The following is a 12,115-nucleotide window of genomic DNA, read 5'->3' as shown; positions in this document are numbered from 1 at the left end:
ATATGTGTCGACATTGCTGAGAAAAGTGATGTTTAATATAGGCAAATGAGCCTCTAGGAGAAACAGGGGCGTTGTCATTACACCTAGAGGCTCAGCTCTCAAACTGCCACGTCCTCTGCGCTTTGATTGACTGCACCAGCAGTGAAAACTAGGGATGAGCGAATAGACTTCGGATGAAACATCCAAAGTCGATTCGCATAAAACTTCGTTCTAATAGTGTATGGAGCAGGAGCTCCGTACAGTATTAGAATGTATTGGCTCCGATGAGCCGAAATTGCTTTCGCAAAGCAATTTCAGCTCATCGGAGCCAATACATTCTAATACTGTACGGAGCTCCTGCTCCATACAGTATTAGAACGAAGTTTTATGCGAATCGACTTCGGATGTTTCATCCGAAGTCTATTCGCTCATCCCTAGTTTTCACTGCCGGTGCAGTCAATCAAAGCGCAGAGGACGTGGCAGTTTGAGAGCTGAGCCTCTAGGTGTAATAGTTAGGGTACTTTCACACTAGCGGTTTTGTTTTCCGGTATTGAGTTCCGTCACAGGAGCGCAATACCGTCAAAAAACTGATCAGTTTTATCCTAATGTATTCTGAATGGAGAGAAATCCGTTCAGGATGCAGCAGATGTCTTCAGTTCAGTCACTGAACGGCGTTTTGGACGGAGGAAATACTGCAGCATTCTGTGGTATTATCTTCGTCCAAAATTCCGGATCAGTTGCCAGAATGCCGGATCATTCATTTACATTGAAATGTATTAGTGGCGAATCCGGCATTAAAAATACCGCAATGCCCACGGTAAAAATGTGTGAAAATAAAAACGGATCCATCTGTCCGTATGACAAACGGAGAGACGGATCCGTTCCTGCAATGCATGCGTGAGACTGATCCGGATCCGTCTACAATGCTGTCCGTTTGCATGCAGATTGCCTGATCCGGCAGGCAGTTCCAGCAACGGAACTGCTTGCGGGACCCCTCTGCCACAAGTGCGAAAGTAGCCCAACGCCGCCATAAAATCCACGTCAGGTCAATTTCCACATGGAAGATGAAAGAAACGTGTACATGAAATTTGTCAGATCTTTTCGTTTTGCTGGTACTGTATTACATCGTGTTTTTTCCGCAGAAACAAATGCATGTGATCTGAATAGTGTGCCCACAGTGCCATGCACTGCTCACGTCTTCACTCCCCTCCTCCTCTTATACCAGAATGAAGACAGACGGCTCCGCATCTCCGCTCTTTACGAAGACTTCATCATTTTATTTAAATTTTGTCCCAAGACATAAAAAAAAAGGAAATGTGTACAGAAAGATACAAGTCAAACTGGGCGAGGTATTTCATCTGGTTTTAATTTATAACTGTTTGAAATCCAGTGACACTGACACACATACATACAGCTACCACTGCCGGGCCCCTCCCTGTGCAGTGCGAGAAGGGGGGAGGGGGACGCGGCTTTTATTTTGACCTGTTTTTTTGTAAAATACAGTACTAATGAGTGGATTGCTACCTGCATGCATCCACGGCTGACACTACAGTGATTCCCATACTGTAACTCAAACAGTACTGCCATAATAAAAAAAAAAATATATATATTTATATATAATTAAAAGTCAGATTCCTCTTAACCTATCCTGAGAGGCCTAGTGGCGCGGCCAGATAGTTAATGCTTTTAGAAGATGCTACAGGCGGACACTTCCCTACACTTATATAAATATGGAAGAATTTTATTTTTGTACAGTTCACTACATTTCAGGCTACCCGTTAGCGTCCTACGGAAAGAGAAGAGGGTGAAGGGGGGAGGTGGCGGAATAGGCGTTCAGGTGGCACGCAGTGGAATGAGACATGAGCGATAAGTTGGAATGTTCGGTATCAGTCTTCTTCGGTGCCGCTTCCAGAGCGGTCCTGCAAAGAGGGAAAAAAAATAAAGTATTTTTTTGTATTAAGAAAAAAAAAAAGAAAAAGAAAAGTGTGGAGCATTAAAGGGGTTTTCCAGGCTGATCTGATTAGCGAGGCAGACACCCCGTAACCATCACTGTGAATGGGGAGAGGACCACGTTCAGTGGTTGTGCTCGGGACAAGTTAGAACAGGTCTTATTCTTGTCAGTTATCCCACGAGGGTTATGCACATGGCCGGGATCCACGATTTGTGGACTAAAAGGTGTTGTCGAGGATTTAGAAAACCATGGCTTCTCCACAGTCCGTGGGTTGTAAACTGGTATTGTAGATCTGACATGAACGGATCGGAGTAGCAATACCTCACTACTGTGGAAAGAAAGCCAATCCTGGACAACCCCCCTTTATGCTTTAGACCAAATAGGCACAACGCTGCGCTGTAATCTAACAATAGATCATCATGTTCTGACAACTCCAAATAACATCTGTAGTATTGAAGTAAATAAAACCCATCTCCCCACTAGGGGGAGCCTAGAGGCATAGAAATTCTACAGTGCGCTCCAAAATACAGCAGTAAGCTCAAACGCCACCTGGTGGCGGGTCAGCTCCATTTATCTGAATGGGGTTGTTTTGGCATTAAAAACACACAGCTCTATTTACGCAAGTCCTATTCAGATAAATGAGACAATTCCAGACATTCATGTAACTATATCCTTATGCTCCAGAGCTGCATTTACAATTCTGCAATCACTCTTGCGGTTTTTTTTATTTATTTTTTTTATTTCATCTATACTGTACTCAATTTTCAAAAGTGATGAATAAATCTAGAACAATCCAGCAAACCCCTTTCTAGATGACTTCTGGGAAAGTCATCCCTTCTGTACGCCAGCCGCGCTCACCTCTTCTTGGTCCTCTTCACTGTCATCATCGCTGACTACAGGCTTGGCCCTGCAACCTCGGCTGGTGCGCCTGCGCCCCTTCATACGCTCCTGCATCTTCTCCTTACGTCCCAGTTTAATTTTCACCTTGACTGAGCGAGCTGTGTGACAGGAGATGGGCGACATACATTACTGCATATAAACATTAACTTAAAGGGGTTCTCATTTTGCCGTGGCCAAGCAGAAATAAACTCATCTCTGGCCACCAGGTGGTGCTCTAAGCAGGCTACTCTAGTACAGAGTGCTATGTTGTTTCCCAGCCACGGCAGCATGAGACAAGCCCTTTAATGGCCTGAAGAATGGTGGCACTGTATGGGAAGCATGGTCCAGAGGTCAGGTCACGTGCACATTTTCCATGCCTCAGGATCATCACTATGATACTGCACAGACAAATGTATAACTTAGACAGTTAACATTCACCACCAGAGGGCAGCACTCCAATAACAGCTGTGTTCATTGTCTGCAGCCTAAAGTAAACTTTAGGAACAGGGCACTTACACTCAGATTCTGACCCTTCCTCCTCTGCCTCCTCATCTTCCTCACTCTCATCCCCCTCACTCTCCTCTTCTTTCTCAATCTTCTGCCTAACACTTGTGAAGACTGACTGCAGCACGATGGAGTCTTCATAGATCTGCAAAACAGATAGGATCAATATGAGACAAAGCAAAGACCCCGAGGTTCGTATGGACAGTACTTAAAGGGCCAGCAGACCCCCCCCAGAACACCTCGTGAGGCCTGAAGACATATTAAAAAGCAGTAAATGAGGGCTATGCACATTAGAACATAGTACTGCTTAGCTGGGGCTTGCACAGAAGAATGAAGAAGTTAAAGGGGTTCTCAATGAGTGAAACATTGGGGGGTTCTGCTGTAGTATAAGGTTCAGGAATTACTGACAGACATTAGATTGGTTTACGCATCACCAGCTCCCAGGTTATGGCAGTTACGGAGACAGCCGAGTATCGGCTGCTCGGCCGTTTTCATTAACTCCACCTCCCTGCCCGACGCTTCCTGCGGATATTTCCCTCCCAGCCATGAAAGGCTGAGACGGGCCAACCCTTTAAATAGGCCTCGTCATTAGGGGGTTACACAGCAAGGCTGAGAGAGAGCAACTCACCAGAGACCCCTCCAGGTTGAAGGTCTGTGCGTTCTGACAGAGCAGCATAACATCCTTCTCCAGATCATTCAGACTGCGGTACTTGTGATTCCGGATCCTCTCCTGAAAAAACAAACATCTGGATTATATTCATCTGCTGGCAAGGGGGGAAACAAAAAACACCACAGTGACCAGGGGGCTCTAATGCTGACCTTGATCTTTCTGAAGTCCACCGGCTTCCGGATCAGCTCGTAATACTCTGGGAGTTCTTTACGGGATGGAAGCTGGATGAAAACTTCACTCAGCTGGCGTCCACTGCCACTAAAAGGCGAAAGGCATTAGGTCGGCTAGATTTCTTGATATACCCTAGTAAAGTTGAAGAGGATAAAGTCCTCACCTGTCCTTATATTTGATGACTGCATCTACGATTTTCTTCATTTTCTTGGTCAGGTTGGGAGGATTGGGGGACAACTTTTCTGCCGGAGGTCGTCCTCTCTTTTTCTTCCTGCCATCATCCTCCTTCTCCTTGTGTCGTATAATGGAAGTTGAGGTCCCGGGGTCCACATCTCGTTTCCGCTTACGGGTGGTCTTCTTCTGACGTACCTCTTCCTCAATCTCCTCCAACGTACCTTCCTCAATGGCCTGCGGAAAATAAGTGACTACGTTACGGACAAATGAAGCGGCAAATATTTGCTCAAGAAGGAGTTGCTGGAATGGAATGAAACTTCATGTGTGTGACTGTAATGACGATAAATGGAAGATTTCTCGTTCACAAAAACACTGCAAATAAAGCCCAAAAAGGTGGCTGGCTGTCAATGGCAGGACACGTAATAGCACCATGCACCAATTTCCTTCTGCCAAGTTCCTGGAAAAGGTCCAGGTGCAGAAAGGGGTGTAATGACCAGTAAATCAAACGATCCTCTCTACCGGGGGTCTGACTGGGCCGTCCGCAGCCTGCTTGCCATGTGCGTATACCCTCACTTAATCACTACTCCCACCACCACCTAACAGAGAGGCCAAGGAGGAGGGAAATTCATCAAAACGGCCATCCTGCTCCTCTCAGTCCAATGATGTCCCCCTCAAAGTCTGTCAACTGCGCAAAATGTCGATGGTGTCATAAGGACATAGCAAGACCCAGTGTCTAACCAGACCACAACCTGTAATCATTTACATATCTGTCTGACCAGTTTTGCAGGACGAGTTTTGTAGCAATCCATTTCTATCTGGGTGCGGTGTTTTTTTATGAGGAGGAGTGTCATTTAATCAGTACTCACCTTGTGCTCAGTAAACCATGTTGCTTAGGCATTAAAGGGAACCTGACACCGGGATTTTGTGTATAGAGCTGAGGACATGGGTTGCTAGATGGCAGCTAGCGCATCCGCAATACCCAGTCCCCATAGCTCTGTGTGCTTTTATTGTGTAAAAAAACGATTTGATACATATGCAAATTAACCTGAGATGAGTCCTGTATGTGAGATGATTTAGGGACAGGACTCATCTCAGGGTAATTTCCATATGTATCAAATCGTTTTTGTTACACAATAAAAGCACACAGAGCTATGGGGACTGGATATTGCGGATATGCTAGCGGCCATCTAGTAGCCCATGTCCTCAGCTCTATACACAAAATCCCGGTGATGGGTTCCCTTTAAACACTGTAAAACATACAACCCAGAACAAACCTTCAGCCACTGCTTCTCTGTGAGGGAGTCACTGTAGTCCACTTCCTTCCGGTTACGGGACCCACGACCAAACATTTTCTCCTCCTCCTCTTCACATGTCAGGCGCTCAACCTCAGCATCGTCTTTAATGATCCAGGATGGAAGCTCATCCTCCTCCATTAATCGGGGTTTGCGTTTTGGATTTCGGGCTTCTTCTCGTCGCCTGTCTAGATCCATCCTCTAGAGGAAAAAAAAAATACATAACCATAAATATTACAGAAGAGTTAATGGGGTAGTCCCATCTCATCCAGCCATAGCTGAGAACGGAGAACCCCTTTAAGATGAGACAGAAGCCCCAGAATGATGCCGTAACTAAAATTTCATTTAAAGGGGTATTCCTGTCAAAGTGAAGATCTACTGCTAGCAACCTCTAGGACCTCCAATAATGCAGAGAGTAAAGGGGCCACGGCTATGATTCAGCGCTACGTTCCTTCAGAGCGGCACTCCTAGCCACTTGGCTGTGCAGTACAGCTGGCTGCAATTCCCCTGCACAGCGAGTAGTCAGGTTCCATTGTAGAAGAAAAGCGCGGTCAGTGCTGTAGCCCCTTTATTCTCAAGATTGGCGAGGGGCCTAGAGGTCAGACCCCACAAACATAATGTGATTGCATATTCAAGCAATATAGCAGTCCTTCATGAGATGGGAACTCAGCTGCACCCAGAGGTCCCGCTATATTTTTTCAGGAAGAGTAAAAAGACCCCTCTTACCATTTTTGAGGAGTTTTATTTTAGCCGATGAGGAATGCAAAAGTTACAGCAATTCAAATTGTTAATATGGAGGCCTACATAACATTAAGGGGCTGCTATTCATGCAAGGAAACCATTACTAGTACTGTCTTCCATGCATAAATAGCTAATTTAGACCATTTTAAATTTAGCTGACACCATATACTAAACATAAGACCACTGCCACTTAAACAGTGCCACCAGTGTTTTTGCCGGTATAGATGCGAACAGTAGACTCCTTCTTACAGTCATTCCTCCAACACCTAAAGCTGGGGACACATACACTCAGCGTAAATGGAGTTTAGGGGCAACTTGGTACAAAGCACCGCGCACATGAGAGCTTCCCCCACTGCAGCAGTCTCAGATTGCATGCTAATGCTATGTAGGCTTAGGGTGGCACAGAGGGCTCTGCAGGGTCAGGTTGGCACAGTATGAGGCTATGTAGGATTAGGGTAGCACAGTGCTCTGCAGGGTCAGGTTGGCACAGTATGAGGCTATGTAAGCTTAGGGTGGCATGGAGGGCTCTGCAGGGTCAGGTTGGCACAGTATGAGGCTATGTAGGCTTAGGGTGGCACAGAGGGCTCTGCAGGGTCAGGTTGGCACAGTATGAGGCTATGTAGGCTTAGGGTGGCACAGAGCTCTGCAGTGTCAGGTTGGCACAGTATGAGGCTATGTAAGCTTAGGGTGGCATGGAGGGCTCTGCAGGGTCAGGTTGGCACAGTATGAGGCTATGTAGGCTTAGGGTGGCACAGAGGGCTCTGCAGGGTCAGGTTGGCACAGTATGAGGCTATGTAGGATTAGGGTAGCACAGTGCTCTGCAGGGTCAGGTTGGTACAGTATGAGGCTATGTAGGATTAGGGTAGCACAGTGCTCTGCAGGGTCAGGTTGGCACAGTATGAGGCTATGTAGGCTTAGGGTGGCACAGTGCTCTGCAGGGTCAGGTTGGCACAGTATGAGGCTATGTAGGCTTAGGGTGGCACAGTGCTCTGCAGGGTCAGGGTGGTAGGCTTAGGGTAGCAGTGTGGTAATGTACTTTATGTAGTGCACATAGTGGGATGTAGTGTGACTGTGTACTGTATATACTGTTATAGTGTACATAGTGCTACGGTATAGAGCAGGCATCCTCAAACTGCGGCTCTCCAGCTGTTGTAAAACTCCCACAACTCCCTGCTGTAGGCTGTTCGGGCATGCTGGGAGTTTTAGTTTTGCAACAGCTGGAGGGCCGCAGTTTGAGGATGCCTGGTATAGACTGATAGTGTCCTGGACTATAGTGCACATTGTATAATAGTGTACGGTATATAGTGGGGCAGTGATACTTTTCCTTGGCCATTACTGTAGGTGTGAACCTGACCCTACCCCTCATGCAGCCTCCTGTGTCATGGTGCTTGCAGCATCCTCTTGTCTCCCCCTGCTATCTCCAGGACTTGCATTGGCAATGAGAGTAGGGGTATCTGTAAGTCAGTCATGCTATGACATCTATGTATCAGCCAGGAGGCTTGTGTTGGGCCCCGCACCAGGCACATCGCAGTCTGCTGCATCTATAAGCTGCTGCTCCTCCTTTATTTTCCTGGCTACGGGACAATAGAATGACCTGCCCTGAGGGTCTCCCTCCCGTGTCCTCGCTGTCTTGCAGCTGGCGGTCAGACCCAAGTCTGAGGTTGGTGTTGCTTGCTGCTGGTCGTCTCCTGTTGGCGTGTCCAGCGCCGGGACCCTCTGCGAATTCTATAAGCAGGAGTCTGAAGCGTTCAGCCACTTTTCCTCACTTCTGAGCGCGGTAGTGAAGACGGTCCCCTAGACCTTCTAATGAGGCTGTCTTCAGTACCGCACTCAGCAAGGAGGAGAGACGGCGCTCGGCTGAGCGCTTCAGACTCATCATTATAGAGTAAAACAAGGCGCTCAGATCCGGGACCCCCACTATATTTCACAGCAGGGCCACTTACCCCGCCAGTGACAATCGTGCACCTCCTTCCATAAGCTCTGTCAGACCGCTCAAACTGACCAATAACTAAGGCTCCTTACTGTAAGGAGCTTTGTTAATTGGTTGTTTCAGGCAGCAGCATCGCTGCGCTGCCTGTGCCGGTCACATCGCTCACTGCGCTGATGAATGGCAGGGAAAAGTCTAAGGTGTATTGGTACGCCTTAGACTTTTTCCAGGGAGCAAAATGGCCTCAACAGGCGTCTATGACGCTTGTACAGGTGTTATTGCGACCTCTGGCTGCACCATTCTACTGACATCACCCTTCATCTAATGCATCCAGCATATAGAGTATAGGAAGCATTAACGATTGTCATGTCATGACTTACCATAAACAAATCAAATTCCTCCTCGCTTCTTGCAATCATCTGATTGACCGTTTCATCATCCGGTACCTCATCTTCCTCCTGTCGGCAAACAGAATACCACAGTGGCTGAAAACGAAGACTGGGCCTCCTTTTACTCTGCATGACCCTAAAGAAGTCGATAACACGCCAAGGCCCTATTAACATGACCGTATTTTTGGTTCGCATCCTAATCTCATTGTTTTCAGATTGGATGCGGACCTATTCATGTCAATAGGTCCACCAAAAAATGCGGGCAGCACACAGTGTGTCAGTTCCACAGCTCCGCAAAAATGATAGAACAGGTCCTATTCTTGCCCGTTTGCAGACAAGGCTAGGCATCGTTACAGTTGGTCCACAAAAAACCGGATGCAACACAGACGTTACCCGTATTTTTTGCTGACCGCAAAATTCATACGGTGTATGCACTCAGAAAAATAGAATAGAAAGAAGAAGGTGCTGTAATCTGTCAAAAAAGGGAAACCCACCATTCCCTTCTCATCCGTAGGGGTGACCTGGAGCTCACATTCCATCTTGCCGCCCCTCACCTCATCCTGCTCCTCATGCTCCAAGATGGCCTGCAGGAAGGCTTTCCTCTCGTGGCTGGAGGATTTCTGGTCGAACATTCCAGCCTGGATGACTTTCTGGTCCACATTCAGCTTGTACTTGGCTGCCGCCAGAATTTTCTCCTCCACGCTGTTCACTGTGCACAAGCGCAGCACACGTACCTCGTTCTGCTGTCCAATGCGATGAGCGCGATCCTGGGCCTGCAAATCCTACAAGAGCAGGTGGAATAAGCCATTCATAAACAGTCATGCGTAGAGGCAACCAGTTTGTTCTAGAATGGTCTTGGGGACGGTACCAGACGGAGCCACACACATGTATTGCATCGTGTAACCATAGACATGGCCTCCTACCTGATGTGGATTCCAGTCACTATCAAATATGATAACCGTGTCCGCAGACTGCAGATTGAGACCCAAGCCACCGGCACGAGTACTGAGCAGAAAGATGAAGTATTCTGATCCCGGCTCGTTGAACGTCTTCAGTAACATACCACGGTCTTCTGCTTTCGTGGTTCCTGAAGGGAGTAAAAATAAAAAACTGTGTAGCCTATGGGAGAAAAAAACACTGACAGGCTGCACGCAAATGTAGCAGCACTGGGGCAACAAAGAAATACTGCCGCCTGCTGAGGGGCATACACAGGGTCCATACACTATTAGTAACGTGTCTTATTCAGAGGTTACTTTTGGCTTAGTACAAGAGCTGCACATATCCGTTACCCCAGCCTCCACCTGTCACGGTGCTACAGCCTGGTTTAGGTTCACGCACCATCTAATCTGAGGTATTTAAAGCCACGATAAGCAAAGTAGTCTTCCATGATTGTCATGAGTGTTGTCATCTGACAGAAGAGCAGAACTTTGTGGTTGGTGGCTCGGAGCTTGGGAAGGATGCGGTCAAGTAGCTCAAACTTTCCAGAGGCCCGGTAGAGGTCCTGCCTAGGAGTGAGAATGAAGGAAAAAAAAAAAAGGCTCAAAGTCTAATAGTCCAGATCTATGTAATACAACAGAACCTTATTGCGTGTGATACTCACCCCTGCACAATGCCTCCTGTGAAACCCAAGTGTTCAGAAAAGGACTCCTAGGAAAGAAAAAAAAACACTGTAAAATAAGTGCCCTCTACTGGCCGACTAATTCATCACGCACACAGCCGTTGTGCAGCCGTCCCATGCACGGGCAATATCCGTGCGGCGGCCGGGACAGATCGTGACCCATTCAACTTGAATGGGTCCGTGATCCGTGCGCACCGTAAAAAAAATAGAACATGTTCTATTTTTTTACGGTAAGGAGGCACGGACAGAAACACCACGGGAGCACTCTTCCGCACCACACCTCCCGGATTGCGGAACCATTCAAGTGAATGGGTCCACATCCATGATGCGGGGTGCACACGGCCGGTGTCCGTGTATTGAGGACCCACTGTATGGCAACGACCATGTGCATGAGTCCTAAGACTGTAGATTTCCAGCGGCAGGTACTAGTACAATAAAACATTGGAAGATCTTGGCTTAAAGAGGTTCTCCACACTTAAGTTGGGCATACACATTCAATAGCTGTTGGCCTAATGATTGCTCAGATGACAGCCAGCTCACTTGACTATGTGCATTTAATGGAGAGAGGGGAGAAGGCCGTTTCAAGACAGCTCTGGCGGCAGCTCATCTCCTGGGAGAATAGGATTGGGCAAAAAAATATCCATTTTGCTCCACCTGCTCTCAGACGGAGGAGAGTTGGAAGCTCCCAATGCACATTAAACTGTTGGACGAACTCGCTGATCTCGGCAGGTTTGTCCAACATTACGCTAATGTACTTGTTGGCCTTTACTACTGATAATCTATCCTCAGGATAGGCCGCTAATATCCGATTGGCGGAGCCTGATACCCTGCCAGTCAGCTGTTCTACAGTAGCTCCCTGTGCTGGACATTGTAGTGCGACTCCTACTGACGAGACTCCTACTGGAACAACTCAAACAACTGCTTGGCGAAGGAGGGGTGTTGGACCCCAGCTGATCAGATCTTGATGGTCTAGCCTGAGGATAACCCATCAGTGGCGACGGGATGTACATTTCTGCATGTTAACTGAATACATGAATGGCATGGTAGTCAGGGCACCATGTACTATTACGATCAGGTGATCATGCAACTGCTTCCACTGGCGGAAGGACGATTTTAATACATAGCTGTTCTTCTGCTTGGATCAGAGAACTGATCCTGGTCATTAACCACCCCAATGCCACGTTTAAGCATCAAACCAGCACTGAAGGGGGAGGTGTGAGACCCCCTTGTAGCTGCGATCACCAGGCACTTTCATATGGATCGTTGGGACCAGCATCACTATCATGTGTTTATCATACAATTCCACAAGTGACCAGATTCTCTAGCGCTTACATCAGACGGCTCACCTCTATGTGCTGGAACATGTACGGGTGGTTGCAGATCTTCCTAAGCTGCATGATGGTATTCATGAGGGTCTTAGTACCACCTTTACCCTGTGAGATGAAGAGTCATACATCCCATGAGCATCACACGGTGCACATCTATGTACGGATGAAAGCACAGAGGCAGAACAGTTACCTTCTTATCCTTCTCTGATCCGTCCGTGAGGAGGATGCCCTTTGCCTGCATGTGTCTGTATAAGACCCTTTGTAACGAAGACATGTCACATTTGATCACATATTCCACCTGAAGAGAGAAGACGCTCGTCATTCATATACAAATGCCTCTCAAAATCAGATCCCATTGATTATTAATTCAGCACTAACAATACTAGAAGACCTGGTAGAGCGCGGACACATGGGACTGGGATTACGCTGATGCATTAGAGGAGCTGCCTGGCTTGGAAACCCTTTTGAGAAGATGCACAGGTGCCCCAGGGC

General features: G+C 47.4%; 1 protein-coding gene across 3 annotated transcripts in view; it reads right to left on the bottom strand.

Moving 5' to 3' along the window:
• Positions 1–1,243: 1,243 nt before the first annotated feature.
• Positions 1,244–12,115, bottom strand: part of SMARCA4 (SWI/SNF related, matrix associated, actin dependent regulator of chromatin, subfamily a, member 4) — a 33,525-nt gene continuing 22,653 nt past the window's right edge. Inside the window, exons 21-34 of one of the 3 annotated variants that reach the window (XM_040414970.1) lie at positions 11,814–11,921; positions 11,642–11,728; positions 10,278–10,324; positions 10,016–10,182; positions 9,601–9,764; positions 9,232–9,459; positions 8,669–8,746; positions 5,603–5,821; positions 4,318–4,562; positions 4,133–4,241; positions 3,942–4,043; positions 3,326–3,458; positions 2,789–2,928; positions 1,244–1,898 (exon numbers count right to left, since the gene is read on the bottom strand). In XM_040414970.1, the coding sequence (XP_040270904.1) occupies positions 1,866–1,898; positions 2,789–2,928; positions 3,326–3,458; positions 3,942–4,043; positions 4,133–4,241; positions 4,318–4,562; positions 5,603–5,821; positions 8,669–8,746; positions 9,232–9,459; positions 9,601–9,764; positions 10,016–10,182; positions 10,278–10,324; positions 11,642–11,728; positions 11,814–11,921 (1,860 nt within the window). In that variant the 3' untranslated portion in view covers positions 1,244–1,865. Of the gene's footprint in view, positions 1,899–2,788; positions 2,929–3,325; positions 3,459–3,941; positions 4,044–4,132; positions 4,242–4,317; positions 4,563–5,602; positions 5,822–8,668; positions 8,747–9,171; positions 9,460–9,600; positions 9,765–10,015; positions 10,183–10,277; positions 10,325–11,641; positions 11,729–11,813; positions 11,922–12,115 lie in introns of all 3 variants that reach the window. The other 2 variants (XM_040414969.1, XM_040414968.1) reach the window with 2 other exon arrangements.

Source organism: Bufo bufo, chromosome 1 (genome assembly GCF_905171765.1).
Source record: "Bufo bufo chromosome 1, aBufBuf1.1, whole genome shotgun sequence".
Lineage (NCBI taxonomy): Eukaryota > Metazoa > Chordata > Amphibia > Anura > Bufonidae > Bufo > Bufo bufo.
Note: the sequence above shows the minus strand (reverse complement) of the source record. Positions and strands in the feature narration are given on the sequence as shown.